We start from the raw sequence: 23,967 nt of genomic DNA on the forward strand, positions 1-23,967 counted from the left end.
TCTTCTAAAAATTGTGTAGGGTGTATTCTACCCAGAATTATCTGTGCTAAAGCAATTAGTACACCATGGCAAATATTTGGTACAGAGCCAAACAAATGATTGACATCGCAAAAAAAAAAAATGTCAGTGTTGGAACCATTGTTTGTCTGATGATCATTGCCTAGCCAAATATTTGGACCTTCGGCAAAGCGTCTACTGAAAACTTGTTTTTTTCCATTTCAATTTTCAATGAATTTAGCAAGAGCCAACAATTTCAAGAATTTCTAGAACGTCACGAAGCATGATGAACGAACTTAACACCCAATTATCAACTGATGATAAATTGGATTTATAAAAACTCGATAGAAATCCGTTTTAAAAAGCATTTATTTTTGCATAGCTTCACCACCATTGTACAGCAGCATGCAGGCAGGCAGTATTTCAACGTTTGGTAATCACAGGTAGCCTCTGGTTTAAGCATCTAATCCTAATCTAATGCATCATCTAAGATCGTTAGGTTTATTCATTCAAAGGAGCGCTGCTATATGCAACTTCCGTCTCCGCTTCACCAATCCAGGTTCTCCTTGGCCAGCGTATAGCTGGTGCTATTCTCGGAGTAGAACTGGCTGTACCACTTGCGGTAGGACTTGATTAGGCGATCCTCCTTGATCAGCAGGGGGCTGTCGATGAACTGCTTGTGGTTCCAAATCATCATGTCCCGTTCAAACTGGAAGTGGGGAAATTTGAAGGTCATTTCAAGGTTTAGTTTATGAAGAATGATATTTTACCATAACACTTTCGGCCCAGATGGCAAACTTCTGGAAGAAGGCATTGCCCAAATTCCGTGGCGCATAGAATCGATGGATGACCTTTTGTACCAGGGGTTCAACCGGAGTGACAGTCTGCAGGGCCACCATCGGGCCAAGTCCCGTTTGCATCATCAACTGCACGTAACCGGGTCCGATTTGGTACGCCTTGACGTCAACCGTGCAGAACTCGAATTTTTTGAAGAACTTGAACGAGTGCTTCAGATCCATACGGGCAATGTGTGGTGGATCGGACTCTTCCGGAGCAAACCAGCTGAAATGATTGATTCAATGTGGTGAAAGTTTCTATTCTCAAGGCCGAAGAACATACCTCGCATTCCAGGCATGCATGCCGAACTCTGCCCAAGCCGGTCTGGCATATCGCAGGTCACTGCCGGACATGCAGTTCGGTCCATGAACCGCTGATAAGTGTGCCACGTCCGCTCCATTTTCCGGGATATCCTGAATGTGTGCATTGACCAAGAACTCGTTTCGGCCGTAGTAAACCCATTGACCGTCTTCGACTTCAGGGACGATCTTCATCTCCCACGGTTCGACTGACTCATCCACATGGTGCCACACAAAGATGAATCCATTGGCTTCCAGCGATTTCCACTTCTTCAGCTTGGCCATCTTGGGAATCGATCCGGATTTCATGTACGGAATATTGGTGCACTGTCCATCCCGTCCGCTGAAGGACCAATGATGGAACGGACACTCAATGCAGTCACCCCGCACGACGCCACCAACCCCGAGGTTCGCTCCCAAATGGGGACAGTACGCGTCCAGGACGTTGACCTCGCCGGTCTCACCGCGGAAGACTACGAAATTTTGACCTGCAATGCGCAAATGGATGTAAAGTTATGCTAACGAATTCGTGATTCACCCTAGGAATGGGCGGGATCTGCTCTGTTGCAATCGAGTGCATTCACTCACCAAGACAGTCGACGCTTTTGGCCTGACCGACGGCCAGGGCTTCCGACTCCAGAACGCCGTACCATCCGTTGGGGTATGGCGGTGGGATTCGTTGGCCAGTCTTCCGAAGCCGTCGCAATCGATTGATGGTATGGGCACGCTTTTTGTCGTTTCGGCTGATTTTCTCATTGTCCAAGACGTGATTGTAACCGATGTCGGTGAGGTCCTGTGAATTGGAGAGTTATATAAAATAAACTGGTACAAAATGTACAAATGGTACGAATGCATGATTTCGAAACATTCTATTATTTGTAAGTTTGTACGTGATGTACAAGTGATGTCTTCTATGGACCTATGCACGAGTTCACCATTTGACGTTTGAGCGGTGCCGTGTTATTTACGTGACCATGGCAACGAGTGAATTCGGCACCGCTCGAACGTCAAATTCGTGAACTCGTGCATCGGTCCATTGCTTTGTTGTCAAGAGCGTAATATTGAATCCTTAGGTTACTCTCAAGAGTTCCCTAGGTTATTCGGAAGAGTTGTAGAACATTGGTCTTCAAAAGTTGTTCTCTAGCTTTCAAATGAACATATCAAGAGCATTTCAAATCAAGTACAATTTATTCGAAAGAAATGAAATGATTAGGAAATTTTCTACAGCAAGCTCCGTTTAATGCGAAGTAGCCCGTCATTCAATTTGGCATCAATGATGACTTTGCTGCGTGCACTTTCAAAGTGATAAAACTCATTCTTGATAGTTTATATTGGCTTGAAAAATTATCACTGTACGCGCCAACATACATAAAAAAGCTGATACTTTTTCAGCTGTGTCAGTGCAAAACCAACTGATTTTCTTTAATTCGAAATCGTGAGATGAATTAGCAACAATCATCAACGGTGCGTACAAATTTCAATGAGCCTACTTCGCCTTTAAATGATATTTCTTTTCAACTGCGTACTGCAATCTAAGAAAAGGCGTTAACGATCAACGCTCCGTCATCGTAATCATCGTCATCACCGAAACTTCTAAAGCAGTTTTTCTGTTCAAAAATGAAAATTATTCGATGAAAATGTGTTCACAGTGTTTCGGTTGGAGAACAGAATACAGTGAACACATTTTCCTGTAAATTTTCTTGATTTTGAACGAAAAAACTGCTTTTGAAAATTTGGGAATCAATGACAAATCCTGCCCCCTTAAACGTTATTTGGCAAAAGATCGCATTGTAGAATAATGAATTTTTACGTGATTCGGCTGGTGGTACGGCCAGTGCTACGCCACCTGGATAATTTTTCTTTCGTTTGTGAGATGTGTTTCTGATTAGACCTGTGCGCCGAAATATTTCCAATCGGCGGCGGCGTCAGGGCATTTTTGCACCGGCGGCGGCGGCGTATATCGGCGTGGGGAAAATTGAACAACAAAATTAACATAAGGGTCAAACAACAAAAAACTTTCAAAACCCTATTCCCATTTCTTGATGAAATAATTTTTTTTCCAAATTTTCGGACATTTTGGTAAGAAATCAAAGGTGGCATTCAAGGTTTCTTTATAATGAATCTTTGGCTAGGTATTTTATATTCAAATAAAAATTTATAAGAAAAAGATACATTATCAAACCTTGATACTCAATATTTTATGAGCAAAGCTGCTAAATGAATAATTTTATTTAGCGCAAATTATGTTAAGGGTTTTGCGGTAGAATTTTGCATGTTTTTTTTAGAGATTGCATTATATTTGGCCTTATCTTTGATTCATTCATAGTGCCAGTACTCACAGTTTCGAGCGGCCAGGATGTCTTCTCGTACGTTACCGACTTTACTGGGCCGGAAAGAAGAACAAGGAACGAATGTTTTTGGTTCAACTAATAATTTATTACAACCTGAGAACAGCATGCTCACACGGTAGGGAACAAACTAGATGGTAAAAGCTATACATACAAAATTACAATTTCAAAATTCTAGCTTCTTCGACGTGAAAATGTATCGAATTCTAAGCAAAGCTTTATGGATTTTAAGCTAACATATGCTAAATGTTTCTAACATTATCTAAGAAAAAATAATGAGCAAGTATTTATGTCTCTTGCCCAGTCCTCAAAATAAATGATGAATATTTCTGCATTTCATCAAACATTGAACCATATTTATAACTGTAGGGTCAGTGTTCTTTAAATAATTGAGCAATCAAAATTGTTGCCCTACATTTGTTTATCTGTAACAATCCCTGATAGGATTCATAGGGATTCATTTGGAGAAAAATTGGAATAAACTTTGAAAGATACATGGACAAACCTGAAGAAATTATCGCTGGAATATATGGAGGAATCTTCTAAGAAACCCATGAATTATATACTAGAGAGGTTTCATAGGGAATAATTGGTAATTTGATTTTTTTTTGCATGAATCCCTAAGGATACAAGAACATAAATGTTCAAAAATAAAATCCACATGGAACCCCAGAATAAATTCAAGAAAACCCGAAACACTCTAGCCGGTACATATGGAGAAATCACCCAAAAACTTCCAAGAAAGAATTTGTGCAGAAGTCATCTGAGGAATCCCTGAAGAAATGACTGAGAAATTAAAGAAATGTGTTGAAATACTATTAGAAGAACGCTTAGGGGAATTTGATGAGGAATTCTTGAAGTGACGCTTGAACTAATCTATTACATAAATCCAGAAAGAATCTTTGGCAGGATTCCTCAAGAAATATCTTAGATACCTGCTTAGAGAATTTAAAAAATATATTTAGAGGAAAATTTTCATATATTTTTGAAAAAAAAAAAAAAATAATATGTATCGGAAGTTTTTCCAGTACCGGACACCTTAGCTGCTAAATTCGTTATTCAAAAACTATTTATTTTATGCGGTCTTGCGGTAGCGTACATAAATAAATTTGAAAATATAACTATGAATTTTAACATTGCATTTCGATGATGTATTTTAGCAGTGATGCATTTGAACGCGTTCAGTTCGCGTTCCAGTTCAATTTGTTGAACGCAGTGTTCAAGTAGGCTTGAACATTGTTCAGTTCAAAAATATGAACCCGTGCGAGCCAAAAACTGAACCCAGTAAATGTTGACTGGTTTACGACAAAAAATAATGCCAAAGCTTTTTTTATGTGCATAATATCAAGAGCTGTATGTTTGTTCCCTTCATGAAAGTTTACGGTGATTCACTCAATTGTTTCCCAAGCGAGAGCTCCGATCATAATTGCCAACTGAACGAGCCGTTCTTGAGCAACGACATGCTCTTGCTCGCAAGTTCATTGACTACTGCGTTCTCGTGCAAATTTGGCTCGGGATCCGTTCACTTTTGGCTCGCGTTCAGTTCAAAATGCATCACTGTATTTTAGTACCGTAAAACGGGGTAACTTTGATAATGCGGGTAACTTTGATAGTGCGAGACCCACAACATATTAAACGAAATAACGAAGTTTCTGTTAAACAGTTAAGCAAAACAAATGCAAATGCAAAGAGTATTAGTATGACACTTCATGTCAAAGCTATTTTCATTGGAATCAAGTGCATTTGAGGCTTTTTATACGAATATTAAAAATTGACACAATTTTAGCATTTTCGAAACGCTTACAAACAATCTGTTCTACGATCACTATTTGATGTAGTTTTGAATAGTTGGCCACTTATCTTTGACAGCCTAGTTATCATAGAACTTGAATACGATCTCAAATCTCTTAGCGAATAGCATTTTCACAAACTGGGATCATTTTTGTAATCTAAGTCAGAAATTTCCATATAACGTTAAACGCCTAGAGGTATGCAATGCCCTACAAATGTTCGTTATTCATTCAATTTTGTTCGATTCATACTCCATTATCAAAGTTACCCCAAAACAGAAAACCAACTTCCGATTATACGAAAAATAATATATCCATTCATAATAAATCTTTTGGAAATCTATCGACTGCAATCGATAGCTATTATGCCAGTACTTGTTTTAAAAATACAAATTATTATTCATTGAAACAGCATGCATAAATATTCAAGTTTTCTTAGAAAAAACTATCAAAGTTACCCCGTTTTACGGTACCAAATTACCCAATATTAAAAGACGGCACCAATACCGGAAACAATCTGGAAATGCCTCGCTGTAAATTTGTACATTATTGAATGTTTTTACTCTAGGATTAGAATTTTACTGCCAATTAATCTTCACAAGAGTAGTTTGATTAATTTGAGTTTTACTTATAGTGATATTCTTAAAAGATTCGGTTAGTTTCTTGAAAGAATCTCCGAAGCAATTAGCAGTGGAATTCTAAGATTATTTACGAAGAAATCAGTTGAGCAATCCGATAATTTAATTCTGGAACAACCTTTGAATGGCTTAACCGAGAAATGGTGAGGGCCGAGAAGCAATTCTAGATAGAATTCGGGGAGATATCTGTAAACGAATGTTTGAACATTTTATTTGTAGAAATCGCTTATTTTTGTTAGAATCCTTGTAAAAACTCAATGAAGAATGAACTTTCATTCCTGAATTTATTTTATTTTCTGGAGATTCTAAGAGGTGTCGTATTTCCACATAAATTCTTTGAAGAAATTAAAGCATCCTTTATTCAAGTCATACTAGAAAGAATCTCTTGGGAAAAAAAACAACGAAAAACATTTGACAGAATCACCGAAGAGATTCCTTTGAGTATTCCTTTTACTGATTTCTAGATGTATCACTAGACGCACGTATGGAGTGTCGTAATGAAACCTTTTTTTTTTTTTTAATCCACCGAAAACCAAAATTCACCTGATTCTACCTTCGTTTCTGCACCTCACTTTTTACGTCAATCGGATTCAAATATGTACGTCCGATCGCGCAAACATTAGATTCTGTTGGCGTATGTTTGCGCGATCGGACGTACATATTTGAATCCGATTGACGTAAAAAGTGAGGTGCAGAAACGAAGGTAGAATCAGGTGAATTTTGGTTTTCGGTGGATTAAAAAAAAAAAAAGGTTTCATTACGACATGGAGTAATTGTTGGAAAAGACCTAGGAGTTAAATGCATGCATTTTTGGTTAATTGCGTGCATAAATTTATAAAAATATATCCAAACAAATCTTTGGAAAGTTTTTGAAAGAGTTCTTAGATATTTTTTGTAAAATGCTTGGACAATTTTCATGAATAATTTTTGGAACGTTTTCAAAAGCATTCATGAAGTAATATCAAAAATAATTCTTGAAGAAGAATCGAATTAAAAAATCAAGTGTTCCAGAAATATATGAAGCAATCCTACGATGAGTTCCTTAAAGAATTCATCCTTCAAAATCCACAAATTCCTGGTAGAGCCTGAAAGACACATTTTTGAAGCAATTTATGAAAAAGTCACTGGAAGTATCAATGAAAAACATATTGGAAAAATCATTCAAGAGATTTCTTGAAATAAGTTCCTGAATATAAACTTGGAGTTCTTGGAGGAATTTCTGGTGTAACTTAAGCAGAAGTTTATGAACAAATACTTAAACTTTATATTTGAAAAAAAAAAAAATTGTAGACAAAAATCCTGGAAACAATTCTGAACAAATTCACATTTATTGAGAAATTGTCAGAAGAGTTTCTGATTCTCGATGCAATCCGTATTACAATTCCTGGAGAATACAATAAGTAATTCTCTGAAGGACTTTATGAAGAAATCCCTTGACGCATTATAAGTACGATGTCCTGCAAAAAATCCTAAAGTAATGTCTAAATATTTCCTAGGCCATTTTTCAAATACTATTGAATTCTTCGAGCTGAAATACTAATCGGCGTGAGAATACATAATCGGCTGCGGGACGCTAACTGGCGTATGGCGCGCCGCCGATAAGTCAATCGGCGTCGGCGTGACGTAAAATGAATCGGCGACGGCGGCGTGGCGCGGCGGCGCACAGGTCTATTTCTGATGTGAAATTACAGCAGTATTTGTCTATGATTATATAGTTTTTACTTGGGAGGGAGGCACCGATATTACACACGAAATATGACACAAAGTTATTCGAACTGCAAGAAAACTCTAGCTTGCCAACGACAATCAAGGCAGACTTGATGAAAATCGCTAGTTTTCTTTTGTTGTGTTCCTTCGATCGTTCTGGCCAAACATGAAAAAAAGGGCCAAAGTTTTCTATGCATTTCATATTTGTTTTTATTGGAAAAAGTAAAATGATGCTATTGTGACATTACTTTTGAATAAGCATGAATAGCTTTTCAATCGATTTTTTGTCACATTTGATAAAATGCAAAATATGTATTGATGAATTATGCGCTTTTACCATGTTTGTCCATTGTTTTAGATCTGGGCTCACAGTGACAGTTCGTGGCAGCAGAATCTCGGCTCACCTTGACGCACATAAATTTCGTATCGGTTTCTCCCTCCCAGGTTTTTACATTTGAAAGTGCCATTTGATGCTTTCTTCTGGTGCAAAGAATACGTTTTGAGTTGTGGAAACCGCTTCGTTTAGAAGTGATTATATTAATCCATAATCAATTGTCCAGGCCAACTCTTTCTGCCCAAAGTGATTGAGAATAATTGTGGAAAACGTTGTGCTGTTGTAGTTCGTAGGTACAGCACATAATGGAAAACCTGTTGGAAAGCATCGTTTTTCATATACAGCATTAGTCGCTGCTTTTAGCGATGACTAATGACCGTAATAAACGGAATCATTTGCTTCCCTTTCCTTGTAACGGAGAATATGGGCGTGGCTTTCAAACCCTAGATTGTAATCCGCTTGTCCGAATTGAATTGCTTCTGAAAACATGTCAGATTTTCCATTCCCTAGAATAGATTCCACAGGTGATGTCTTGCAGCTACATCAGAACGAACGAAATTCAGCTCTGTTGGCTTCGATATTCTCCTGTATAGATTTTCAGATGTAGCTGCTAGTGTATCACACTTCTGACGTTGTAAGAATAAAAGGCGATGTTATCTTTTCAACATTTATTTCAGAATGGTTTTATTTGTCATTCCCCAAGTCATTGCCTACTTATCTCTGGAAGTATGCACCAAAGCCTACTACACTATTTCATCCAAAATAGTTTTTCAGAAGGCATTGGAACGAGAGTGGCAAAGAAAATAACATGGCAGTTTTCAGTATGCAATCTACGAAACACTCCGTTACCACGCAACGCAACTATGGGACAAAAGTCCGCATTCTACGAGTTATGACGTGCAAATTGTGTTTGATGATTTTTTTTAACAATCGTTTACTTTCCTTTACCATGAAACGTCGAGAAGAAATTTTTGGCATTAAAAATTAAGACAGTTTTTCGGCTCCTTCAAAAATTCTGTTTACATTTCTTGTCATAATGTTCTATCTCTAAGTTTTGTATACCTATTTAATCCATTTCCTGTAGTAATTTTTTACATTAATGTGTCAAATTAAAATAGTTGAAGTAATTATTTTTTTACGTCATCTGACAATCAATTACTATAAAACACAAAAAAAAGTTACTAGAGTTTCTTAGGCTTAACTTTTACCATCAACATTTTTTATTGAACACTTTTACAATATTAGATCGAAATGGCTCAAAACTTATTTTTATTTATGACTTCGTAATACCTACTTCGATGAAATTGTTTGTGTTTGTATTTGTGTACAGCTGACCTAATTAAGTATCAAACCCATACAGTGTGTCCAGCGCTTATAAAGCTCTCCATACTGAACCAAATGCCATGTGTTTCAAGCAAATGCGCTTCTACAGAAAGTTCACGAAGTTGCCGAAGATAAAGTCATTATGGCAACCTGCAAACAAAATTCTTAAAAGGTTCACTATCCGCTGATCGTTTTTTTACATTTTCTTGTAACAAATACTAGTAAGCACTTACTGAGAACTAGACCAGTCCTATGAGACATTGCTTTAGAATGAAACAAAGGCTTATTCCTTTCAACACAAATGACGGAAACATAAAAATGCTCGAAGTAATGTTTCCATTAAAAACATGTTTTAGAACATTCAAACCAAATCTAAGGGTAAAGTTATTGAACGGACCATAGTCTATGGTTACCAACAGGATTATCGTATTACATATCTATTGTCGCACGCCCACCAAATCGGAACGCGCGTGTGGACCACGCGATGTGTGACTCGTTCCCGACATAACTGTCATAATGACATGTGTGGCGCTGCATTCTTACGATGTTTATGAACACAGCGCACTATTCAAATGCTAGTCGCGACACTTGGAGATTGAGGAAAAATATATTTAAAAAGAAATGTTTTAAAGCGAAATATTTGTTGCCATCACACGATGTAAGAGCAACATCCGGATGGACCCAAGAAGAGCCTTCTCCGTGTCTGATAGTTTCGTTATAAAAACACGCACACGCAGTTCAACATTGAACTTTGAACATGCTTTGCATTTTTAAATCCTACTTTATAAATGGAAAGCAAGGTGATGGTTCATAAATTATTCATTTTGAACGATATTCCGCACCACAAACAAAATTACACAATACATCTGCAATTTTTCCGAATTTTCTGTAAAACGGTCAACACTCGAATTTCTACACATATTTTTGAGTATTTCATGAGTTCTAAAGGTTTACTCATTATTTAAGAACATATTTTCTTAGTGTTATAATTCAAAAAAGCGAAGAATAAGCTTCAGTGAACTGGTGTTTATTGATTAATTTGAAAAAGTTGGAAATTTCTGGTCCAATACTGTATTCTTTATATTATTTGCAAATGAAAATCTTCCAATACCGGTATTTTACCGGTACTCGTCAGAAAAAGGCGGTACTAGGAACCTTACACGCAAAAAAAAATGTGTGGTAAAAACTACCATTTTAGGGGGTTAACTTAAGCGCGCACACCGGCAATTTCCAGCAAACAAGAAATGCGCTTGATTTTACCATGTCTGTAGGGGAAAAGCACTAATTTTCGACCTACAAGAATTCTGTGCCAATTTTCGGATTTTCATACAAAGTAGGCCAAAATCGTATGGATGGGTCGAAAATTAGTGCTTTTCCCCTAGTCGAGATCAGATTGTTGAAAATGATTTCTGTCGAATGTACCAGTAATGTGGTGGGATGTACCGTAAACATGGTAAAATGGCATGAAATTCCATGGTAGTTTTGAGAATGGGCGTAGTCAGCTAAAATAGTAGTTTTCACTACAGATTTTTTTCCCGTGTATCACCCCCAACTACGTCACAAGTTGGCGCCTATTTTTACCAGCATACTGAAAGAAAGTTTCAGACTTATTTTGAATGATTCATAATTCGCTTGGAGGCAAATCTCCATATTCGATATTTTGAATGATTTTGATGGAATATGATAAATCCACCGTCTGATCAACGAAAAATCAATCAGTTCTTCGATGGAAAATCATAAATACATACATATGAGAATGAGCAGGTAAATAAATTACTGCAGTCAAAATGAATAACATCCAACTTAAGAAGGATTTTATTTTCTTCCATGTCTCAAATCGAAAATCATTCCATTATTGTTCAAAACATCATACGGTAGGCTATTGATGCAAAATAGCAAATCATTCTTGTCAAACGTAGTAAGAACATGGCGGCTGCAGCGTGGTTGGTTCAGCACTTCTTCGTCAATATTACAGGTATTTTGCATTTGCATGTGATGAAAAAATATCCAGAATTATCTTTGCGTATTTGCTTCGTATATAGATCGAATTCATCCAGATGTTTCAATTTGGATCATCGATTTTATGGTTTCGGCATATGTTGATTTAATATACTGTATATATTTATATACGGCATATCTGATTTGATCTCCGTATACGAATAAAACTAAACAATTGTCCATGGAACCATCACGATTAGTAATTATTTTTTAGATTTGTATTCTTTAATATTAACTATCAAAGAGAAGGAGTTGTTTACATTCGCGTCTGATATCATTTAATTTCGAGAGATTACTGAAAAAAAAAACAGTTCTGGGCCAAACTGGATAATCAACAAATTTAGAAAGGGTTTCTTCATATTTTCAATTACGATAAATTAAGGTTAAAAATAATCGAATCTCAATTGAGTCTTCAGTGCTTTGTGTCCAGTTTTTACAAAGCTCGTTTGTCCGCATTTCTTTCTGAGAGCACAAATAGGGTCCTAAAGTTTTTAATGAAATATTGTTTTAATTTAATAAGACGAAAGAGCATGTTCTTGTGCGGTTATATCACATTTGAAATTTAATTTTAAAAATAGGTTCAAATTTGAACCTTGACACTTTAGATCATGTTTGACATTCACTGAGGGTCGTGGGTTCGAATCCCACCGGTCGAGGATCTTTTCGGATTAGAAATTTTCTCGACTTCCCTGGGTATATTCGTACCTGCCACACGATATACACATGCAAAATGGTCATTGGCATAGTAAGCTCTCAGTGAATAACTGTGGAAGTGCTCATAAGAACACTAAGCTGAGAAGCAGGCTCTGTCCCAGTGGGGACGTAACGCCAGAAAGAAGAAGAAGATTGATTCATATTTGTGGACAACTTTTTTGCCGATTCATAAATTTTGGTTTAAGACAATGTTCAAATAAGTGAAAATTTCAAATGTTTTCAACAATTTCAATAACAACATTGTTCATGAACTGCAGCAGTCTTCAAATAATCCCAATCCAAGAGCTGCTGAGATTTAAAATCACCAGAGCAAGATTTGCTACGCGCACATTTTCGGTTCAAATCCAGGCATGCAATGAATCATGCCACGTGTATGGGAGGATTGAATCCCAGGATTCAATCCTTGATTAATTGTTTGGTGATAAAATAAATCTAGTCAGCAACGATATTTCTGGCAATGTTAACTGAAAATTTATGTCTGACAGGACGTTTGGGATGAGTCTATCGTCGATTTTTGATAGCCTTCTGATCTACTTAAATGAAGTGTAATGACTTCCCATTTAGACTAGACTCCTTCCTTTCAATCAGAGCACATGAATGATATGCTATCAGAATTTTAGAATTAACTTCCACAAGAGCATGTCTGGATTTACTAAATATTATGCTGTGACGGTCAAATATTCGACTTCATACACCTCACCAAAACTGGTAATGACCGCCAGAAGAGTCAACCATTAGAGTGGTTTGATGCAACTCTTGGACGTTTCTAAACCGATATAATTTTATTGTTTTCCTGCACCTCTCGTTCCATAGGTTTGGTTCATCCCAATCTCCATTGAAACGTCGAATATATTGGACACGAGGAACAATTAGTACTTTCAGGGAGCATGTTGTAGGTATTTTTGTATTCAATTGATCTTCTGCGAGCCTAATGACAGTGATTCAATCCTGAGATTGAATCCTGGCACAAATCCCGCACGCTGAGATTAAAAAAATCCGGATTAAAAACAATCCCGCTTATTAAGATGAATTCAAAGCATGCTTGTTTAAATCTTGGAGCAGAAGGATGATCTTAGAAGACTGAACTGCAGGTATAAACCACACTTTACCATTTGGCATTGATTTCAACAAAAAACATTGTTAATTTTGCTCTCTATAATTTTTCAAATTTAAGCTGAGCCTTAAATGATGCATAACTGTGGGACCAGTGTACTTTTTATTTTCAGGTGCATAGTCCCCTATACAGTGTTTAACCTGCTTTTTTTAGTGTGTCGTAAAACGGGATAACTTTGATAGTTTTTTGAAAGTAAATCTAATTATTTCTGAATCAAAGATCATCAAAGTTATCAAAGAAATTGAAAGAGTGCATGGCTATTCATTTTCATGGCACCTATAATTTTTCATATAATCGAAAGTCGATTTCCGGTTTTGGGGTTACTTTGGTAATGAGTATGTAAACACATGGAAATCCACAACCAAACAACTTTTTTACATAATTACAATTGAAACTGGATAAAACAATGCTGTGTTTAAGGTTATATGGAAATTCCTGACTTTGATTGGCTTCAATTTGTAAAAATGCTTTTCGCTAAGAGATTTGAAACCGAAATCACAGACAATAGAACTGTAACTGGACTGTCAAAGATAAGTGTCAAACTTTTGAAAACTTCATCAACTAGTAATCGTAGAACCGATTGTTTGTAAGCGTTTCGAACACGCTAAAAACTCATCAATTTTTAATGTTTCATTTTTTTAAGCTAGCGACACGTTAATGCTTCCAGTGGACGATTATGTCCTTTGAAGGAAGCACCTCACTAGACAACGGACTAGCATGCAACGCCCAGTGACACAGTCAAAATACGTTTCTGACGAAAAGTTTTCCGGACTGAAGCGGGAATCGAACTCCTTGACTCGATGTGGCTAAATGCCTGGTAACAATAACCGCACGGCCACGAAGCCCACAAAATATTGCTGTGTGCGTTTGAAATGCAAATATCAAATGCGGGAACACCTAATGCGGTAAGATTTTTAACAGGGAAGGCGAAGTCAAAGTTTGATTTTCTTTCCTAAGTTGCCAATGATCCTTTGGAAACTTTGCGTTACCGCATTTAAAGCTCAGTTAGACTTGATTTGCACGTCAAATGCAAACAGTAATATAAAGCCTCAAATGTTTTCGATTACAACAAAAATAGCTCTGACATGAAGTGTCATACTAAAACTTCTTGTTTTTACATTCGTTTTGCTTAGCTGATTATCAGAAATTATATAATTTCGTTTAATATGATATGGGTTGAAAGCTACCCGCATTATCAAAGATACCCAGTTTTACAGTACCTCAAGAACTGCATTTAATAAAACGTACAGTAGTGCGGGTCAAAGGTTTGTACCTAACTTGTCTCAGAAGATGGCTGTTGAACTTAAACCATTTATGTTCCGGTTTATGAGATAAGTAATACTTCAAAATATTATCTTCAAAACGTAGTATACTTGATTTTTCTAAAAATTCACTTCTACTTCAAGAAATATAACATCTAGTATTACAGGTCTTATGAGAACTTTTGCAACACTACACTGAAACAAGCGTTGCAGTAATGAGAACCATGAACGTGTTTTTAAATTTACTATTCCAACCACGATTGAGCTATCATGAACGCTTTTTATTTGCGTATTGTTGCCTCTCAATCCAACCGCGCCGATAGCCGAGCGGCTAGCGTTCGCGCTTGGCAATCGTCAGATCCTCGGTTCGATTCTGGTCTGCTGCAAGTTTTTAACCATGATATAGTAATTTTTACTATACAAATGGTGCCATGGTAAAATTGAATGCACAAAATATTCTAAACAAATGAGAATTTAGTCTGCACAAATCAAGTGGCGTTGTGTATTTAATTTAACCCTCTGATATAGTATTTTCAACCGCAACGCTGTTTTCAGTGTATGGGGCAAAAGATCGCATTGTAGAAAAAAAAAAACGCAGTAGGCCGTGCCACTGCCTGTCACGTTTTGTTTTTCTCGTTTTGCTTGATGGATTTTTACGCAATAGGGTCCTAAAGCCTGGTCCCAATTTTAGTACCGGCAATGGAAATTACCAGTCTTTTCATCCGATTGAACAGCTATTTCATCCAAAATAGTTTTTCAGAAGTAATTGGAATGAGAGTGGTGAAGTAAATAACATAAAAGTTTTCAGTTTGCCATCTCCGTTACCACGCGTTGCGTTCGCGCTAAACTTCGTACGCTCAAAAATGAGTGCAGAGCGCACAAAATCGGTCTGTGTATTTTTACCAGTACAGTAGTTTCTCGATTTTATCACTGCTCGTTTTAATATCGCTTCATTATATCACTCTCGATTTTAGCACGGTTTCATGTTCGATTTATCACGCCATAATAATTGTTTGAATTTCATACAAGTTACAACGAAAAATAAGCCTAATCAATCAACATATGCAGTCAGTGACATAAGTTAGTAACCAAATGCTGTTTTTCCATACAAAATGCCTAAATTTGGGGTGCTACATCTCAGCTTCTGGTAGTCCGAATTGGTTGAAATTTGGATGACGAACTACAAATAACTTGAAATTTTGCCTGTAAGGGAATTATTATATTTCAGTCATTTTACATAGAGTTTCAGAGGGTTGTTCAAAGACAAAAGTAAGTAACCGAGAGATTTTTTAATTTAATTCGAAAACGGTAAGTCGTGGAAAGTTGTTGTGTTCTGCAAATTTGTGTGACTTCATCCAAATTTCAGCCAATTCGGACCACCAGAAGCTGAGATACAGCACCCCAAACTTAGGCATTTTGTATGGAAAAACAGCATTTGATTACTAACTTATGTCACTGACTGTATCTATTTGATCCATCTCTCACGTGCTTTTCATTTAATTCGCTCTATTTTCACAGAATGAAGCTCAAATTTTGATGAAAAATATATGGATGAAAAAACATTTTGCTTGGGTATATCACTCCAAAAAAATTTGGGTCCGTGATATGATCGAGAAATTACAGTACACTGAACGAAAGTCCCAGACTTATTTTGAATGATTTTGATGGAATATGATATATCCACCGTCTATTCAACGAAAATTATTCAATTCTTCGATGATTTTCAGAATACATACATATAACAGTGAGCAGGTAAATGAATTATTGTAGCTGAAATGAACAACATCCAACTTATGAAGGATTTTATTTTCTTCCATGTCCCAAATCGAAAATCATTCAATTATTGTTCAAAACATCATACGGTAAGCTATTGATGCAACATAGCAAATCATTCTTGTCAAACGTAGTAAAAACATGGCGGCAGCAGCGTGGTTGGTTCGGCATATCTCCATCAATATTACAGGTATCTGCATATTGGGATAAAACTTTCCAGAATTATCTTTGCTTATTTGCTTCTAGCTTGTGTCATGATCGAATTCATTCAGATGTTTCAATTGGGATTATCGATTTTATGGAGTTTCGGAGTGGCATATGTTCTTGCAGGAGATTCTGATGGACTGATGCTAAATATAAAGAATAAAATTAAACAATTGTCCATTGTAGATTTGTAATCTTTGATATTAATTATCTAAAAAAAGGAGCTGTTTACATTCGCGTATGATAATCATTTAATTACGAGGGATTATGCCGTTACTGAAAAAACAGTTCTGGGCCAAACTGGATGATCAACAAATTTAGAAAGGGTTTCTTCATTTTTTCAATGACGATAAATTCAGGTTAAAAATTCGACAAATAATCGAATCTCAATTGACTCTTAAGTGCTTTGTGTCCAGTTTTTACAAAGCTCGTTTGTCCGCATTTCTTTCTGAGAGCACAAATTGGGCGATCTATCGAACGTATCGCGCTGAGGTCATATTTGCAAGGTACTGTGTTACTGAGAGTTTCTCTAGCCAATTGATTATTTTTGCATATTTATATCGTGGGGAAAGGCAATCCAAATGAAATGTTCACAGCACGAAGATATTTTAGGAGGTACCTAGAATCATTCCAGGAAACTTTGGTTTCAATAATTACTAAAAGAATCTTTGCAGTAGTTTCGGGAAGTATTTGGAAAAAAAACTTTGCAAATGGAACTTTCTAACCAACAAACACGTAAAATTTTATACGATAGTGCATACATTTGTCTTTGGTGCATGGGTTTCAGAGTTTTTGTCTCGCGGAGCACTTTTTATAATCAAATTGTTTCGCGGAGCACCTGCCCATTAGGGTCCATTCACAAATTCACAAATTTTCGACACACGTCAATCGATCCAACAATTCTAACGAAAATTGAGAAGTAAGTTTCTTGATAATCACGGTTTAGGAAATAAAAATACCAGAACATAGTAAAACGGAACCATTCACGTGTTTCTATGAAAAAAGGCCAACACAGTATAGCAATAGGGTCCTAAAACATTTGATAAAATCTTGTTTTAGTTAAATAACACGACGGGGCGTGTCCTTGCCACTATTTTAGTAAACTTTTCTGCTCAAAAAGCTGTTGTATCATATTTAAACTTTACTTTAGAAAGTAAGTCCAAATTTGAGCCTTGACACTTTTGATCATGTTTGACGTTCACTTAGCCGACAAATTTCACTGAGGATTTATTTTTTAACATTGGCGTTATTCCTATCTGACATTGTGGAAGGGACACGGAAAATAAAATACACCCACAACTTGAGTTTAAACCAAGAGTTCAAATATTTCGATGTTCGGAAAAAGACGTTTTTTTTGTACTCAAACCATCGAAAAACATTCAAAAAATGAATGATCATTTGTTTTTGACCTAAAGTTAAGCATTTGGTATTAAAATCGGAACAGGGATTTTGGATCCTATTGATAAAGTGATATGAAAACTTTGAGGATATATGGTGATTCATAAATTTTAATTTTGTTTTTAATCCAGAATATATACAGTATTGGACAAAACATTTGCAACTTTTTCGATTTTCCATACAAAATTACCAACTTTGATTGACCAGACCAATTGAAATCGCACAGAGAACCAATGAATGGGGCTTGGGGCTAGCGAACCATTCTTAATGTGTACAATTCGATGGTTCAAATTTCAAAAAGTCAATAACGGCGCTGGCCACGTCCTTACGGTTATCGGGCAAGGGAAGGAATGTTGGTGTGGCAACCATTGTTATTAGAGACCGAGATCACCTCTTCATCTCCATGGTTGTCACAGGAGGGGGATTTAAAACTATTTATCTCAAAATCTAATTGCCCTATACAAAAATTGTATTCAATTAACTTGTTCATCTCGTAAAAATTTACAACTTTGCGGAAGATACCATCAAGCTATTCCTTCGATTTGTTTAGTTATGTCAATTATAAAAAAATCGCTCTAAAATTCACTTTAGTCAAATCGTTACTGCTTTTGAATTCGTGATTGAAAAAATCACTCAAACATATATGTTGAAATTCAAGTTATTTCTGAAAATCGAAGTCAAATCGATCCATAAATTGTTCAGATATAATCCTCTTAAGTTGACCATTTTGTATTGAAAATCGAAAAAGTTGCAAATGTTTTGTCCAATACTGTAGTTGTTTTGACATCAACCGTAATATCTTAAAATGAAGCTAAATTGAAATCACCACTCACATTTGCAAAGCCCTGTCCCAGTTTTGATACCAAACGCTTATGTTTAGGCCAAAAACACATGTTTACTCAATTTATAAATGATTTTCGTTGGTTCAAGTAAATAAAACATTTTTTTTCTTAACAACTACCGAAAAGCTAAACATTACATATAATTTGCAATTGGATTAGATGGACATCTAATCCAATTGCAAATTATATGTAATGTTTAGCTTTTCGGTAGTTGTTAAACTTCCACTCGGCTGGTTGGCCGTAAACCACGATTCATAATTAAAACAAGTATTTTTTTTCTTGTTTTTAAGATTTTGTCACACCTCTTAGTTTAAACTCAAATTTTTGGGTATATTTAGTTTTCCGTGTCCCTTCCGAAATGTCAGATAGGAATAACCAGGCCCATGACAACCATATATCGATACACAGTGTTCTTCGTAGCCAGGATGTCCCGGGCGATAAGTGAATATCGCCCACTGTCAGTTGCAAGAACTGTGAAAACAAAGACCATTCTTTTGTTTAATTGTTTGTTATGGTTTGATTATCAATTTTTGATATTGTTAAATCAGCTAATAATGTGCCGAAATATTGAAGCACATTCAACATTTCGATGGTTTTGGAAGGAGAGCAAACATTAAGAGGCATCCTGCAAGCCTCCAAGCAAGCAATCAGTGATTTGATTGGGATACTTGGTCGATTATGGATCATGAACATTAAACAAAACTTCGCATTCTGATTGCACTCTCGATTCAAATTACCCGAAAATAAGTAAACACATGGAGATGTTGACTACGCTAAAAGTCGTCCCGTGCCATGGGCCTGGGAATAACCCCAGTGTTAAAACTAAAAGCCCTGTGGCATTTTTGTCGACAAAGTGAACGTCAACCATGATCAAAAGTGTCAAGGTTCATATATGGAACAATTTTTAAAATTAAATTTTAAATATGTTATAGCCGTTATTTGAGCTGGAAAAATTGCTAAAGTAGTTACAAGAACATGTTCTTTCGTATTTTTGAATAAAAACAAGAATTCTTTAAACATTTTGGGACCCAATTGCACAAACTTAGAGAACTAAACAATGCTGTGAGCTGAAAATTGGATGGCTTGGCCATAGTCAGCTAGTAACCAATCGATTTATGTTAGCGTGAATGGTTGAATGGCGTGAATCTCAATTTGTGATTGTGAAAAGTTAGAGTGTGGATTGGTTTAGTACGCTTTTTTGCATTGTATATGTATGTTGTTGTATATGACTGTTTTGGAGAAATGCAGTACAAGTTTCATGAGAAACGGAAGTATACGACCGTTAGAGAATTGCGTCCATTTTATCGTCATTTCTGGACTCAACCTGTTGGGTGCAACACGGAAACCCACCAGGTAATTAAAAATGAATGATTAAATTTTAATAAACGGATTTTCATTCCAGAGGTAACACTCTAAAGAAGGATCAGCTGATTTGGCCGCATGGCACATATTGTGATCTTTTGACGCATTGGTGCTTGAAACTATTGTAGAGTCAACGAGCTCCATCGGTAACGAAATATTACGTAGAAAATGACTTCTGGCAGATTGAGAAAAGCTCAGAGGTCAGTTTGTGAAGTTAGGAGGTGCCAGAGAAAATGGTATAACCTAATCACCGAATAGATTCGATAATGATGAGCCGATGAATGCTTAACTTTGGTAGGTACAAAAACTGAATTATCAAGAACACTAAGCTCTATCCCAGTTGGAATATATCACCAGAAATAAGTAAACATTGAATACTTGTTTACTTATTTCTTGTGATATATCCCAACTGGGATAGAGCTTACTGTTCTTGATAATACAGTTTTTGTACCTACCAAAGACATGAAGACAGAGTCTATTCATATAGATTCGATGGAATGCCAAGTTTTGAAGTTAAAACTGAATTGTCCAATTATGTTTTCTAAAGGTATTAGACTAGACCTATAATCTGCGGTAGGTCAATTGTTGATTATACAGTGCTATTTACCTTCTCATTAATTATTGATAATTAGCGATAATTGATAAGCGAAGGCAGGAGACTTCCTCAGCCTAGATGTAACGTCTGCGGCTACAAAGCAAAGCCATGCTGGAGGTCTGGGTTCGGTTCCAGTCAATCCAGGATCTTTTTGTAATAAAAATTGCCTTGATTTATCTGGGCATAGAGTATCTACGTAGGGAGCCGGATCCAATTCTTGTCACTTTTGATTCATTTCGGCAGTGGGAGTTTTTGGTTCTGTTTTGGAGCGTCTTGCTGGGTAGGTATTTGGAAGGCACAAGCAAGACAGTTTGTTTTCGGGACGCCAAGAAGTTCTGCTGTCAGTGTCAGTTTTGTGTTCAGTCGAGGATGGATTACCAACTGGTGAGTTCGTTTCATGCTTGTGATAACACATATTTTCTTGAAAGCGTAACTTTTAAGTAATTTTAAAACAAACTTTGTATGGTTCGTCACTATAAGTGTCGGCATTATGCTTTTTTCTTTTACAATTTCAATATACATATATTTGTCTCTTTTTGACATTAAAAATTATCTTTTGAATTGTTCGACATTGTGAATGTTGACGTATTTTTTAAAACTTCTACCATATCGAGACAAAATGCACAGTAATACTCATATGTAATTTTCAACCAAACTATGTATAGTTCGTCACTACAAGTGTCGGCATTATTCCTGTTTCATATAACTTAAAATATATACAGTTGTGTTCAGAATAATAGTGGTGGGGCCGGTTTTCATACGGAATGCTCAACTTTGGCGTGCTGTAGCTTTGTTTCCTTATGGGCAGTCGGCATGAGATTTTGGGGGTGAACTACGGATGTACTCGGTTTTGTTATCGCAGAATTTGGGGGGTTCGTGCTACCGGTTGAGGGGTTAGGCACCAGGTGAGATCGCTCAAAAAAAGTAGTTTTTATTTTGTAAATTTTTGTTCAGCATGAATTTTATAAAAAATTGGCTTGTTTATACATTTATAGCTTGGGTGTAAGTGGTTGAAACGATGAATAAAGAAAAAATCAAAAACTCAAAATACAGCAGACATTGAAATTATTAAAACTACTATTATTTTGAGCGATTTCACCTGGTGTTTGACTTTTCAGCCGGTGGTGTGAAGGTTTTCAGGTCTTGTGATAATAGAATTGAGTATTTTTGTGGTTTACTGCCGGGGTTTCATGCCGATTGCTAGTATGGAAGCGGAGTTGCGGCGTGCCGGGGTTGAGCATTTTGTGTGAGAGTCGGCTTTCACTGCTATTATAATGTTGCTAGTATCCAATCTACGAAGTATACCGTAACTACGCTAACGCTAACGAGTCGGCTTTCACTGCTGTTGTTCTGAACACAACTGTACATGTAATTTTCAGTTTTCGTCATTAATAAAAACATCTTTTGAATTGTTCGACATTATAGATGTTGAGGTATTTTTTAAAGCTTCTACCAAAAACTTCTCGAGACAAAAATACAACACTAGCTTTAAATATAAGTCGTATATTTCCCCCTTGTCCACGGATCGCATCATCGACCAGAGGTGACTCCCAGATCTTTTCCTCCCTCACTAATAAACACCCTTCCCGTGGTGATTGTGGAGATGCAGAGGTATTCTCGGTCTCTAGAAGCAACAATCATTACACCCTAACATTCCTTCCCATCCCAACTGACTGTAAGGACTTGGCCGGCGCCGTTATTGATCAATAATATTAGATCTGCTAAAATTGCACTTCGAGAGTAAGCGGAAACTCCCATCCCTTATTCATTTGGATCGTAGTGCAATTCTTACCAGTTCCGATCAATCACGGAGTAGCAACCATTGACATGTACAGTCAGTCTATGCTATGCTATGCTATGCTATGCTATTTCGGCAGTGGGAGTTTTTGAAAGCTTAAAAGCTCATATTTCGCCACAATATGCGTCGTACTGAAGTGCTCCTTATTGCAAAGTTTCAGACAATTCGGCCTAGAAAAACCTCCTATGCCAAAGTGAATCATGGAAGTGCCCAAGTGGTTCTGCACCCTACCTGCCACACACGGTTGGCAAAGAAATCTCTCGATTAGTAACAGCGGAAGTGATCATAAGAACACTATGCTGAGAAGCAGGCTTCGTTCCAGTGGGGACGTTATGCCAAGAAGAAAAAGAAAATGATAATTGAACCCTGTACCTACCGATAAAATACGTAAAATTCATTGATCTTTCCGTCACACCGTAAGTGATTGGATTTCCCAAAACGTTCATTAGAAATCGATTAGTCGTGTATGACTCCGAAACGTATGTTTTGTCTTACTATTTGCCCAACCTAAATTCAAGATAGAAAACATCTCTGATTGTGATAATAACAATGTCCAACTCACCCTTTTCCAGACGAACGGCGTGTAGTAGAACTTCCAGCTCAACCAAAGGGCCAAAATCAGCGTAACTCCGTAGCCGAGGACACTGAGCGCCACCGCGTGCCACTGGAACAGCTCATCTTGCAGCAAATTCAGCAACATTCGATCTAGTGTGCCATTTTTCGTCGTCGCCAAAGATTCGATCCACTGTTTCCACGACGCGTCTAGCCTACTACTGCCTTGCCCAAAACACAGCCCACTATCTTCCATCGCGCGCGCGCCGATATCTAAGCTTGCTGCGATAAGTTTGGGTGAGGGAAACTATTATGGCTTACAAACGCAGAACCACACCGGTCGATTGTTCTCGCTGGACTGATTGGGCCGTCCAGATGCTCCCCAATCTGTAACGAAATGCGCAAATAGATGGATTAATGTAAGGTACAATAGCACCTCAATCATGTGTCGGTTCCCCTGGCAGAGATTGTTCCTTTGGCGGAACAGCTAGTTGACCCACGATTGAGGGATTGATGTTCTCCTTCGCCTTTCCTTTTGCTCCAATTCCTCCCAGCGGAATCAAACACCGCGTATTAATCGCCTTTATATCCAAAGGTGATGAATTAATTTAAACCCGAGCGAACCGAACGTAGAAAAGGAAACCAAATGTTCTGACATCCTCGCGCCAATAATACTAGAGAGCAACCAGAATCCCAATTTGAATAGCACTGAATCGATTACACTGGCGTTTTCAAAATAGGTGGGTGAAGAAGGTGGGGTTGGCGGAAAAACATGCCGTCAGTTGGGGTCACTCCCCGGTCCGATCAGTATTCTCAATATCACATCCATAATTCCTTTGGGCGGGCGTACCTTGAAATTGAAAATCCTCTCCAGCGGAATTCGTTATCACCTTGGTGACCTTTTCCTGGTGCCGTGCGCGGGTTGCTTTGATTTGTGATCTTCAACTGAGCGATTCTTCGGAAGGATCGCTCCAAACTCGACACAGGTTCAACTGATACTGAACCAAATAGGGGGAAAGAGGTTGGCTAGTGCTTAGTCATTTTTTTCATTAGGCTAGTCGGGATTTTATGCTGGCTTCCCT

The 23,967-nt window shown here is 37.1% G+C and overlaps 1 protein-coding gene across 1 annotated transcript; it reads right to left on the reverse strand.

Moving 5' to 3' along the window:
• Positions 1-348: 348 nt before the first annotated feature.
• Positions 349-23,967, reverse strand: LOC5574523 (cholesterol 7-desaturase). The gene is made up of 6 exons (XM_021838793.1): positions 23,736-23,967; positions 22,896-23,272; positions 1,722-1,926; positions 1,117-1,621; positions 768-1,059; positions 349-706 (listed from the first exon to the last, which is right to left on the reverse strand). The coding sequence occupies exons 2-6, from the start codon at positions 23,139-23,141 to the stop codon at positions 545-547; spliced, it is 1,410 nt and encodes a 469-aa protein (XP_021694485.1). The 5' UTR covers positions 23,142-23,272; positions 23,736-23,967; the 3' UTR covers positions 349-544.

The sequence above is a fragment of the Aedes aegypti genome, chromosome 1, assembly GCF_002204515.2.
Source record: "Aedes aegypti strain LVP_AGWG chromosome 1, AaegL5.0 Primary Assembly, whole genome shotgun sequence".
In the NCBI taxonomy this organism is placed as follows: domain Eukaryota; kingdom Metazoa; phylum Arthropoda; class Insecta; order Diptera; family Culicidae; genus Aedes; species Aedes aegypti.